General features: G+C 35.9%; 1 protein-coding gene across 1 annotated transcript; it reads left to right on the forward strand.

Moving 5' to 3' along the window:
- Window positions 1–7,272: 7,272 nt before the first annotated feature.
- LOC146995655 (THAP domain-containing protein 2-like) lies at window positions 7,273–7,707 on the forward strand. The gene has a single exon (XM_085822963.1). The coding sequence runs from the start codon at window positions 7,273–7,275 to the stop codon at window positions 7,705–7,707; it is 435 nt and encodes a 144-aa protein (XP_085679089.1).
- Window positions 7,708–13,414: the final 5,707 nt, after the last annotated feature.

Below are 13,414 nucleotides of genomic sequence, written 5' to 3' on the forward strand. Positions count from 1 at the left end.
ATCCTAGTAGCTGTTGTTCCTTATCATCTTTCTTCTCTTCTATCTTTCCAATGGCTTTGTCGAGTAGCTCATACCATTCATCAATTGTTTCAGCTTTATCAATTTCTTCAAATATGGGATTTCTGTGCTTCCTGTTCAACAATTTTATCTTCTATCATTTCTGTTTTCTCCATTTCTGTAAAGGGCAGTTCTTTACAACTTCCACAGAATTTTTTAACATCTTGCTTAATAGTAGGCCTAAAGAATGAGTACTTGATTCGTTGAATTGTCTTTTTCTCACCGAGCAAGAGGGATTTCATGTGCCATTCTTAGGACTTCCCTTCTTTTTTCTAAAGGTAACACAACTTGCTTAATGTGTTCACCACAGATATATTCGGAATGAAGTAATATGCCATCATCGAAAGTATATGAATTTTGCTTTTTATTTGCCCATTCAAAGCATTTTTTCAGAGTTTCGTCTTGTTCTTAATGTGTCTTGAATTCTAGTCTTACCCTGTTCGTTGTTTTCAGAGACTCTGTTTTCTTGGGAAATCTGATTAACAACAGCCAAATTTGTAGTATTGTCTTCAACTGGTAACGATTTATCATCTGTCTCTTTGTACTCTAAGGGGAATGCATCGCAATAACGATCACAGTTAAACAGTTCGATATTCCCACAGAGTGTTTAATAAGCTGAAGAACTCAATAGCAAATCGGTAACTAGCTTTTTTGAAACAGCACACGTAATGGACACTCTACCATGAAAATCATCGTCAATTTTCATCTGGAAAATCTTTAGTGGAGTAATTTCGTTTTCACCAAAAGCAGAAGATATCTCTATTTTACTTTTTCCTTCGCAAGGTATGTTGTCAACCAATTTCTCACGGACTACTGAGATTTGTGCTCCCGTGTCTACGATTCCATTTAAAATAATATCTCCACATTTAACTTTGACAAGTTTTAATTCATCTATGTTTCTAGACACGTCCACTGATTTTGAGACAGGAATAGAGATCTTGGCAGTTAGCACTTCTGGTTTTTCTTTTTCTGTAAGGGGTGCTTGTGTTTGTATTAAGTTGTTTTGTGCTGTTGCAGAAGCACTTCTTGGTATCCGATTTTTGGTACATAACTTAGATGTATGACCTTCTTTTCCACAATTATAGCGAGTTAGTTTGAAACTAGGCTTTTGTGGTTCGTCACTCTTACGGGATGGGTACACTCTTGGCGTGTTTTCAGCGGACAGCGATTTATTTCTGAAAGCTCTTTCTGGAAGTGGAGAATGAGGTTGCCATTTTTTATTAGTTCTGTCTGCTGATGGACTACCACCAGTCCGTTTTGAGATATTACGAACACTGTCATATTCGTCAAGTTTATCAGCTAATTTGGTTGGAGAAACGAACTTCGCCCAGTCGTCAAGAAGATGGTCTCTTACTTCGTAGGGTACTCTTTTCTTAATTTGGTCAGTAATAATCAAGTCTTTTAACGCGACAAAATTTGTGATTTTAAGACCATTGATCCATTCTTCAAAATAACTTGTAATTTCGTAGCAAAAATCTCTCCTTGATTTTTCAGCGCTCTTTTGGTGCATCACAAATTTTTTTCTAAAGCTTTCAGGATTTAATTTAAATCTCTTCAATAAAATGGCCTTAATGTACTCATAATCTTCAAAATTTTCTTCAGATTCCCTACCAATTAATTGAATGATTTCAGATGGCATTAAAGTCAATAAACATGAAACCCAATCTTTATGATCAATCTTTGTCCTTTTAGCTTGTCTTTCAAATAAGGATAAATAAATCACAGTATCATCGTGTCTTAAATTGCATTTGGGAATAAGCTTAATTAAATCAAAATTATGATATCCATTTTCATTTGTTGGTGGAGTTTGTGTTAGTCGAACACGAGATTCAATTTCGAGTTTCCTCAATTCAAACTCCATTTGCTCTCTTTTCTGCTGTGCTTCTAATTCTTCTTTCCTTCCTCTTTCCTCAAGCTCTTCTTTCTCCTTTCTTCGCTGTTCCTCAATCTCTTCTTTCCTTCGCCTTTCTTCAAGCTCTTCTTTCTCCTTTCTTCGCTGTTCCTCTTCTTTTCTTTTCCTCTCTTCAATAATCGTTAAAAACACTTCTTTAGCAAATATTTCATCATATGTATTACTTTGAATTATTTCATTTTTTATCGCCACGATTTTCATACTTGGATCTACTTGAATTTCTAATTCAGCAGCTAAAGCCAGCAAATCCTCTTTTTTCCCACGTCCCATAAAAGCCATGTCTCGATTTTATTCAGCCAATAGACTCTGAGTTTTTTTTTTTTTTTAAATTTTTTTTCTCTTTTCTTTTTCTATTTAAATATAATTCACAATGAATTTAATTTTATTCGTCACGAAAATCAATCAGTGGAATCAATACTTAATGTGTTGTTCACCTACTCTGGCGAGTCAAACGAAATTACATTTGAACACTGGCGTATTCATTACTTTGACAAGTAAATAAACTAAGATTCCATGACGGAAACAATAATTAACTTTTCATAATCTTACTTAATTATTTTACGTTTACAAGGTAAATTGAGCTCTTACCTGAGTTATTTTGGTTCGTAATTATATGCGGGGAAAACCCGATCCTGTCGACTGCGCCAGTAAAAATCCTTTCCTTCGTTTCAATATAACGGATAATGAACCTTGTAGGAAGAAAAAAGCTAAATTTTCAGAATGAACAAAATACTTTTATTTTAATTTTAGAACAGAACCAAAAAAATAAAATGCTGCAGCTCTTAACTATTAAAATTTTAAACTCTTAACTACTACAGTTAAAACTCTTACAACTATTAAAATATTCAAAATCCTAAACTCTCTAAAACAAAATATATAAAAATCTTCCGAATCCTCTTCTTGTTGCCACACCGTAAAATGCAAGTTCTTGTCCTATTATTTATATTTCACGTTCTCTTTAAGTCACGATCTTTACAAGTCATGATCTTTTCAAGTCACGATCTTTACAAGTCACGATCTTTACAGTTCCCGAAGAAGGTAAGAAGGAACATTGACCCTGATAGTGGCGCCCAACGAAGAAGAATAACCATGGCCGAGTTTCAAGAAGAACCTGTGCTGCCTGCAGAAACGGCTCAGAATCCAGAAATGCCAGCTGCCGCCCTGGAAGGATTTGGTTACATCGTCCAGACCATGCGCGCTTCGATGAAATCAGAAGCAACATTTAATGGAAACTCACCGGTAACCAGTTTTTTGGAAAAATTGGATGACCACTTCATGCTCTACCCCGTGCACGAGTTTCAAAAAGTTACCTTAGTTACCAGCGCTTTGAGGGGCCAAGCGCTTAACTGGTTCAAATGTATAGGCAGAAGTCTCTTGGGTCAAGCAGGAAGTCCCACCTATACTTACGAAAATTTCAAGACTGCCCTACTAAAAGCCTTCCCTGTTGTAAGGGATCGTGCGAAATTAGAAACGGAACTTTTCAGTATATATCAACAAAGAATCGAAAACCTCTCGAGCTTTATTTTAAGAAAAATTCACGTTTTCAAGCTCTTGTATGGAAACCGTCCGGATCCTGATATAATTCAAGTGATTTTGCCGAGGTTACTACCCCAAGTGCAAGACTTTATTGAATTGAGAAATCCGACTACACTGGAAAAGTTATTTGAGCTAGCAATCCAGTTTGAAAGTAGAAGAACGGCGGACGTCGAAAGAAGACGCCAATATCAACAGCGAAACCAATTTGGTACGCCAAGACTACAGCAAACGCAAGCACACGGCTACGGAGAAAAAGCGAATCAGTGGGCAAGGAAACCCGAGCATTCAAAAACAGCCGGCGAACGTCGACAGTTCAATAGCAACCCAGGAAAAAAGTCTCAAGGCCAGTGGAAAAAGAAGGAAAGCACGGAAAGGAAAAATAATTTAAACTAAAACGGATTTCTGCTGACGGGAGGGTGCGGAAATCCGAAGGCCAAGAAAACCCCTCTTCCTACAAGTTAAATACAGTAATGGTGAAAAATTTGACTCTTCCGAAGATTGAAGTGTTGGTGAATAATATCCCAGCCACCGCACTCCTGGATACAGGCGCGCAGTGTTCCTGTGGCAGAAGATTTTTTTAGGAAGTATTTTCGCAAATACCGCATATATAATGCGGATAATACGACAGTGTTAGCGGCGCAAGGAGAAAAATGTAAGTGCGTAGGTAAAGTACCTTTGTATATCCGTATCAAGGACGAACAAGTAAAGGTGATGTTTTTTATAGTCAAGAATCTGCAAGCACATTTAATTTTAGGAATAGATTTTCTTTCAGAAGCACAAGCTACGCTGGATTTTAATAAAGCGTCCCTTAAGCTGACAATGAAACCAGTTCGTACAGAAAACGCTGAACCGCCGATGTTAAAACTTGACCACCTCCCTAATGACGAGCAAGGAAGAATCCAACAAGTGGTAAGTGAATTTGCTTCGTTATTTAGTGATATTCCAGGATTTACTCAGGTTACTAACCATAGTATTGACACCAGAGATGCAATGCCAGTTCGTCAAAAACCATACCGGTATGATAAGAATAAGGAAAAAATTATAGAATGGCATATTACCGATATGCTACGTAAAAAGATCATAACGCCCATCTCAAGTAGTTATGCTAGCCCGGTGGTTTTATGTAAGAAAAATAATGACTATCCTTTGACGCATCCAAAAAGATGGAGATTCGCTATTGATTACCGTAAATTAAACTCCATAACTAAATATCCGGTATATCCGTTACCGATTATAGAAGAAATTCTAAGGAACATAAAATCAACCAAATTTATGACGACTTTAGACTTAACAACTGGTTATTTTCAAATAGGGGTGAGGCCTGAGGACGTACCTAAGACTGCTTTTATAACCAAGTCTGGCACTTATGCATTTTTGCGTATGCCGTTTGGCCTTTCAGGGGCCCCGGCAACATTTATCTATTTAGACGATATCATTATTACTAGTGATAATCTCGACCAACATGTACAGGATTTAAGACAGGTGTTTTCTTTATTAAATGAGGCCGGTCTAAAAGTTAATGTCGAAAAGTGCAAATTTGCAGCCCCTGAATTAAAATATTTAGGTTACAAAATATCTCAAAAAGGGATCGAGACAGATGAATAAAAAATAATCGCTGTACAAAATTTCCGACTCCAAACACGGCAAAGAAGCTCTCTTCTTTTCTAGGACTTTGTTCATATTATAGGTCCTTTATAAAAGACTTTGCGGCTATCGCTGAGCCATTGTTAAAATTAAAAAGGAAAAAGGAAAGATTCTCGTGGACGGCCGAAGCCAATAGTGCTTTCGAAAAATTAAAATGAGCATTAACGCAAGCCCCTGTGTTGAAATTTCCTGAAAAGGATGAGAATTTAGAAATTTCAGCGGATGCTTCGGATTATGCGGTAGGAGCGGTACTTTCGCAAAATCAGCAGCCCGTGGCATTTTTTAGCCGAACTTTAAATCAAACACAAAGAAACTATTCCGCGACCGAGAGAGAGGCACTTGCAGTTCTGTTAGCAGTGCAAAAGTTCCGAGTCTATTTTGGAAAGGCGCCGATAACAGTGTACTCTGATCATGCGGCGGTAACTAGATTGTACTCAGGGAAAAATTTATCCCCAAGGTTAATAAGATGGGCACTCAAGCTGCAAGAATATAATCTGGTAATCAAGCATACCCCCGGAAAGGAAAATATCGTAGCAGATGCCCTATCACGAATTAAAATAGACGAACAAGGAAATACCGTAAAGGTGGCAATGCTAACAGCATGTACAATAAATTCCCGAGAAACTGTAATAATCGAACTGGGTAAGGATCCTGAGTTTGGAAGCATTTATGAGTATTTGAAGGATCCTGAAAATTTTAGCCACCAAGATATTGTGGCGATAAGAAATAGGGCGGCCCATTACGAACTAATAGATGGTCTCTTATTCTATACAAAAACTACGAATTCCAACAACGAATTTTGACCTGTTATCCCAGCTAGTCTTAGATTAAATATCCTGCAGGAGCTCCATGACAGCCCTTTAGCTTCTCATGCTGGTATTCGAAAAACTATCCAACGCGTACGGGAGGTAGTCTACTTTCCTGAACTGCAAAAGTTAACAAGGGCGTATGTCCAGTCCTGCCCAACATGTCAAGCAGTTAATTATATTAATTTCCGCCCGGCCGGGTTTCTAAATAGTATTAAATCCGAATTTCCAAATGAAATAATTGGCATCGATTTATTGGGCCCTTTCCCAAAAAGTCAGTTAAATAAAAGTCGCTATCTCCTTGTTATGGTTGATCATTTTAGTAAATGGACCGAAATTGTTCCCTTAAAACGAGCCTCCGCGAAATTAGTTACTGATTCTATTTTAAATAAATATATTTTAAAATACGGGGCGCCCCTAAAAGTTATATCGGATAATGGTCCTCAATTTGTAAGTAATATATTTGAAGACATGTGCCAAAAACTGGGCATACGTCATTTAAAAATGGTCCCGTATCGGCCGCAATCAAATATAGCGGAACGGGTCAATAGAAATATAGTGAAAATTATCCGTAGTTATGTTAAAAATTTTCATAAAAGCTGGGATAACTATGTCAATGAATTTGCTTTCGCCCTTAGGACCGCAAAACATGATACAACGGGCAAAACTCCTGCTGAGTTATTTCTAGGCAGAAAGATTATAACACCGTTAGATAAATTATTTTATGTGCAACAAAGAGCCCCAGAATTTAAAATGGGTGATATAGAAAAACTAATAAAAGAAGCAAAAAAGAATACGGAAGTAGCACAAAGAAAACAGAAGCTCTATTATGATTTGAAACGACGGGGAGTAACTTATAAAGTAGGGGATGAAGTTTTAAAAATTAAGCATTAACTTTCTTCAGCACCAAAAGATAAAACTGCCAAATTTTTTTCCACGATTTGAAGGACCATATGTTATAGAAAAAATAACTCACGCTGTAGTAGTGTTAAAAGCCAGAAATGGTGAAACCTGTTCCGCAAACATTGATCAAATCAAGCCCTACTTCGATCGTAATAAAATGCAAATATTTTCAGATCTTTTGCAGGATCCGGCACGGCAGACACTGCAGGCACAAGCTCCAGAGGTGGAAAAACGACAAGTACAAGGCAGGGGGGGCCCACGAGCGATGCGTAGTGCAGGGAGAAAATTTTGCCACCTGCGCATGACGTCATGTGGGTGACAGTCGTTAGTTCTCGGCGTTTGTTTACATTCGTTGCATTTGATCTGTGATACATTTGATTTGTGTTGTTAATTTGCTTTTATAAGTAGTCGGAAATGGCAAGTTGTGCTATAGCGTTGTGTCAGAATTATAGAAGGAAAACTAAAAGTCAAGGCATCACATACCATCGTTTTCCAAGTGATCCAGAACTTCGTAAGTTATGGACTAATCGCTGCAAAAGAGCAGATAATTTCAACATCGAAAATGCCAGAGTATGTGCTCTTCATTTTACACCTGATGACTACGTACGAGATCTAAAGGCAGAATTGCTTGGTTCAACTCCTAAAAGGGTGCTGAAAGCCAATGCTGTTCCCACTTTACATCTTCCGTCATCATCATGTGAAAATAACTCATCAATAAAGTATATATGTTGTGCTTCAAAAACTGAACCTAATCTGGAGAGAACGTTTTCTAACAGGAATGAGTCATCTAAATTTATGCTAAAAAGGGATAGAGCAAGCAGGTGTCAGGCTCGGGGAACAAGGAAATGAGCATTGGAAAATTTAGCTTCCCTTTCCCCCAAAAAGAAAAAACTACAAGCTGATAAGATAGACTGTGCAACTCAGTTTACATCCAGTGACACATCTCATTTAGTTGAGCGTGTGCAAATCTTAGAAAAGGAAAATAAGAGATTAAATGTGTTGTGCAGTCAATTGAAAATGCAAAAGAAAATTATTTTTACTGAACTTACTGCTTCTCGTAGAAAATTGCGTAGCTATCAGAAAATGAGCAGGAAAGTAACAAGCAAACAAGTACATAGTGCAGTTAAAAAAATTTTAGGGACAATTTTTACGGACAATCAAATTTGCTTTCTCATGTCAAATAAAAAATATGTTAAGTGGAATGCAGATGACATTTGCAAATCTGCAACACTTAGGGCAGTATCCAAAAGATGCTATAACTATCTCAGACAAAAAATGGGATTTCCATTTCCTAGCATTTCGACTTTGAAGAGATGGGTATTTTGTTCATTTCGCTGTTCTCCTGGTTTGCTACACGATGTAATTCATGTTATGCGTGCTGGGGCATTACAGATGACAGACAAAGAATGTATGTGTGTTCTTTCATTCGATGAAATGAACGTGGATAGTAGAATCTGTTATGACCAAGCAGAAGATAAGATTGTTGGCCCACATAGAAATGTTCAAGTAGTAATGGTGCGAGGACTTCTTGCAAGCTGGAAGTAGCCAATATATTTCAACTTTGATACGCAAATGACGGCAGAAATATTGAAAGATATAATAATAACATTAGCAGAAATTGGATATTATGTAGTTGCAGCTGTAGCTGACTTGGGTGGTAGAAATCGTGCTGTGTGGACAAAACTTCAGATTACTCATCTGAACAGCAGCTTTTCACATCCCCAGGACTCTAGTAAACGTGTGTGGGTGTTTGCTGATGTGCCACACCTTTTGAAACTTCTTCGTAATCACTTTTTGGATGACGGATTAATGCTTCCGGGAAATAAATTAATTACAAAAGAACCTATCGAAAGATTGATATCGATGGATTGCAAAGAAGTGAAAATTTGCCCAAAGTTGTCCGTAAGTCACATTTCTGTTAAAGGTAATGAACGCCAGCGTGTGCATTTAGCTGCGCAGTTATTTTCAAACCATACTGCACAAGGTATCCGCTATCTTATACCAGAAGAAGAGGAAACTGCAATTTTTTTTGAATTAGTGAATAATTCATTTGATATTCTTAACTCCAGGAAACCTGTCTCTGATACAGTGTTATCTTGTGCGTATGGGATACATGAAGAAATCCAGGAGAGAACCTTAAAGAAATTTTATGCTTTTTGTGAAGACATGAGATTGGGCAAGGCAAAGCACCTATTACCATTTCAGAAAGGATTTATGATGTCGATTACATCACTGCTGGGGTTATTTTCTGATTTGAAACAATTAGGAGTTAAATACCTTTTAACTTCCAGACTAAATCAAGATTGCCTGGAAAATTTTTTTTCCCGAATCCGCGGTCTTGGCCATTTCTATGATTATCCACTGCCCGTAGACGTGAAGTATCGAATGCGTCTTTTATTGTTAACTAATAATTCCTACCAGATTTCACTTTCTAACACATCTTCTGTTGCTCCTGATGAGGAGGAAGATGCATACATTACTTCCAACTTTTTTGGTAATATTTTACCTGACATGACTGAAGCTCTGAAGATGTTAGACGGTGAAACTGAGATGAGGGATATTGTTTTTGATAATTCTAGATTGACCCTTGCAAGTGAACCTGCAGCTGACTGCTCTGTAGAGGGTTTTCGGTACCTTGCAGGCTACATAGCCTACCGTGGAAGAAAATATGACCATTCTTTGGGAACACCTACAGAACAATTGCTCCATCTGCCTTCAGATGAACACGTTGGTTGGATAGAAACGCTTTTCTCGTTCCATCTGAGGAATGGTTAAAAAAAAATAAGTCAATTTGAAGTAGTGTTTGTAAGTGAACATGGGAAAGATGGTCTTTCAAGAAATAATAACATTATGCAAACTATGTGTAAAAAAATTGCACAAAAGTTTCCTGATGTGCATAATGAAATCATTAAAATATATGTTAAGACACGAACATTTATACGCTTGAGGTATTTGAATACAGAAATGAAAAAGAAGAAAAGAAATAAGGCTGATATGAAAAAGGCACAGAAGTGGATTGCATCATCTTTATAACTCCTCCTCATATTACATCCTACTCATATATGAAGATACTTTTCAATAGCAGCCAGGACAGCGATTGATGATGATGAAGAAGTTCAAAATGTTAATGAAAATGAGTGTAAAAAATCATTGCCAGTTAAGTCAAATGCATATGATTCTTTACTACACAGTGTCGAGTTTGAAGATAGTGTACCAGAAAACATTTCCCATGCATTTACAAAGATGTGAGGCTTCTTATGACATGATCCCAACAATCAAAACAAGCTTTCGTGTTTTAGGGAAAGTATTCTGCCACTGCAAATATCCTCTTCGCAAACATTTCACATTGGCAAATTTAATAATATTTTGTCAAACAATTTTTGGCATTTTAAAGAAAGAAACTTGCTTTAGAAGACTGTGTTGTAAAATTTATAAGTGAATACCATTAACATTAAGTACAAGATGTCTGAAATGGAACTGTAATGCTACCAGATTAGAACCATCATTTACTTCCAGATATGTTACAAAAAGGGAGCTACAGAATGTCAACAAAACATGCATACAACTTTAGGTACTAATGTTGCATCATATAAGACTGTGAATGTTTGATATTGAAAGTTCAAAAACAAGGGCTATGGCTCAAACAAGGACTCAAAACAAGGATTACTAATATTTTCTCAAACAATTTTTGGCAAAGAAAGAGATTTGCTTTAGAACAGTGTGTTGTGAATTGTATTAAAATATCATTGTGTACAAGGTATCAGAAAGAGAATTATCACACTACCGGATTAGAACCACCACTTACTTCCAGATATGTAGCAAAAAGTAAGCTACAGAATGTCAACAAATCATATGTACAGCTTTAGGTACTAATGTTATATCATATGACACTGTGAAGGTTTGGTACCGAAAATTCAAAAATAAGGACTATTACACTCAAGAAGCATAGTACTAGAAAATAGTGTACCAAAAAACATTTTCTATGCATTACAAAGATGTGAGACTTCTTACGACATGAAATGTCTTTCCCAACAATCAAAACAAGCTTTCGTGTTTTAATGAAAGTATCCTACCACTGCAAAAATCTTCTTCGCAAACATGTCACATTGACATATTTAATCATATTTTGTCAAACAATTTTGGTGTTTGAAAGAAACTTGCTTTAAAACACTGTGTTGTGAAATGTGTAAAAGAAATATCATTTATCATTGAGTACAAGGTGTCTGAAATGAAACTATTTCTACTATAGTTGTGTTACAAAAAGTCAGCTACAGTATGTCACCAAATCATGTGTACAACTTTAGGTACTACTGTTATGTCATATGAAACTGTGAGAGTTTTGTATTGTGAAATGTATAAAACAAATATGTTATCGAATACAAGGTGTCTGAAATGAAACTATTTCTACCACAGATTAGAATCATCTACTTAACTACTCCAAAATAGAATCATTTACTTAACTACTACATCTATTTTAACTACTACAGAATAGAATCATCATTTACTTCCATTTGTGTTGCAAAAAGTCAGTTACAGAATGTCACCAAATCGCGTGTAAAACTTTAGGTATTAATGTAATGTCATATGAAACTGTGAAGGTTTAGTACCGAAAATGCAAAAACAAGGATTATGACATTCAAGGAGCAAAGAACCAGAAAATATTTTTCATGCATTAAAAAGATGTGTGTTTTCTTATGACATGAAATGTCTTTCCCAACAATTAAAGTAAGCTTTCGAGTTTTAATGAAAGTATCCTGCCACTTCAAATATCCTCTTCGCGAAATTTCACATTGGCATATTTAATCATATTCCGTATATAGGATTAAAGAAAGATTTGAAATTCGAATCATATTTTGTATATATGATTAAAGATTATGCATTTTAAAGAAAGAAACGTGCTTTAGAACACTGTATTGCAAAATGTATTTGAAAAAGAGAGACTTGCTTTAGAACGGTGTGCTCTTAAATTTATAAAAAAATACCATTAAGTACAAGGTGTGTGAAATGGAACTATCACACTACCAGATTAGAACTATATAATTTTCTTCCAGTTCTTTTGCAAAAAGTCAGCTACAAAATTTCGCCAAATCATGTGTACAACTTTATGTGCTAATGTTATATCAAATGACACTGAAGGTTTGGTACCTAAAGTTCAAAAACAAGGCTTATGATACTGAAGAAGCAGATCACTCTGGCCAACCTACTGATGTTGATGAGGCCCACCTACGAGAACTTGTTGAATATCAATATGTAACCACTCAAGGGCTTGCGTATGGTCTCGAGAGAGTGAAAGCTGAAGAGTTAGACATTAGTGCCATGTCCATTAGTTGCGCTGAGTATCTCGTAAATTTGACGCACAAGTTCAATTACTGGGTACTGCATGAGATTACTTAATCACACCTGCAGCCACATCTTGCTGGTGCTATCTTCCATTCTGCGCAGGATGTCCAAAATGTAGTTGATCTGCTTTTGAACTCGTGGCCACCAAGTTTATGTGTCGATGATTTTGAAAAACTACCAAAATGTTGACAGAAAATCATAGATTTGTCTGGTGATTTATACCCGTGCTATATATACTACCTTCATGTTGTTGTTTTTTTCTAGTTTTATGAAGAACGTTTTTGGTGGAAAACTTTCTTTACAACCAGATAAAATAACTGACTATTTTTTAAATGAATTTATGTAGTTTTCATACATAACTTTTATGTAATTTTACATTTATTTTTCATTTTACTTCTATTTTAATTTTTTATCATAATTTTCCTTTTATGAAGTAGACTTATAGCGAGATATTTAATCTCAATGTCGTGTTTACCAATAGTGACTACCTGAATGATTAGTTGATAAATTTGCTTATCTAAGTTAATTCACATGCTTTGGTTACTTTCTTTACATCCCAAAAGTAATTCTATGTATTGAAGCAATGTCTGGGTTAAGCATTGAGACATAGTAAACTGACACATGCTTCAGAAGAAAGAACAATTTATCGGCCACACTATGATGCAAACATCGATGAGCGAGCGACATATTTCCTTCAATGTTGTTTAACTGATGCATATGCCTGATGTAATTTAATTGATATAAGTAAGTGAACTTACACATACCTGACCCTGAAGGAAAACAAATCTGTGTATAATGCTGGAATACAAATAGCGAAAGAGTAAGTAAGATATTCTGTTCAGTGTTATTTAACTGCTGCATATGTTTTAATTTTGATTCCATATAACTAGTTTTTAATTATAAGAGAAAGAAAAATAATTCAATATTGAACACATATTTTGAGTATAACAAAAGTATTTTAAGAAACAACCTGTTAAAAATACATTAGTCATTAAAAATATTTAATTTGTGTACAGGCTGAATTAAAACTAACATGTGGTGGTGTATTTAATTATGGCAAAGCACACTAGGGCTATCTGCGTAATAGGTGTGATGCCTTCGTGGAGGACTTTCTCAGGGAAACTGGCTCATATACACACTAAGGTGTAGGGCAAGTTTATTATTGTGCGTATATGTGTAAGAAAATGTATTTTAATTGTTCCATTTTTATTGTATG

Source organism: Stegodyphus dumicola, chromosome 8 (assembly GCF_044657685.1).
Source record: "Stegodyphus dumicola isolate Sdum_Otavi_A_Nest chromosome 8, ASM4465768v1".
Lineage (NCBI taxonomy): Eukaryota > Metazoa > Arthropoda > Arachnida > Araneae > Eresidae > Stegodyphus > Stegodyphus dumicola.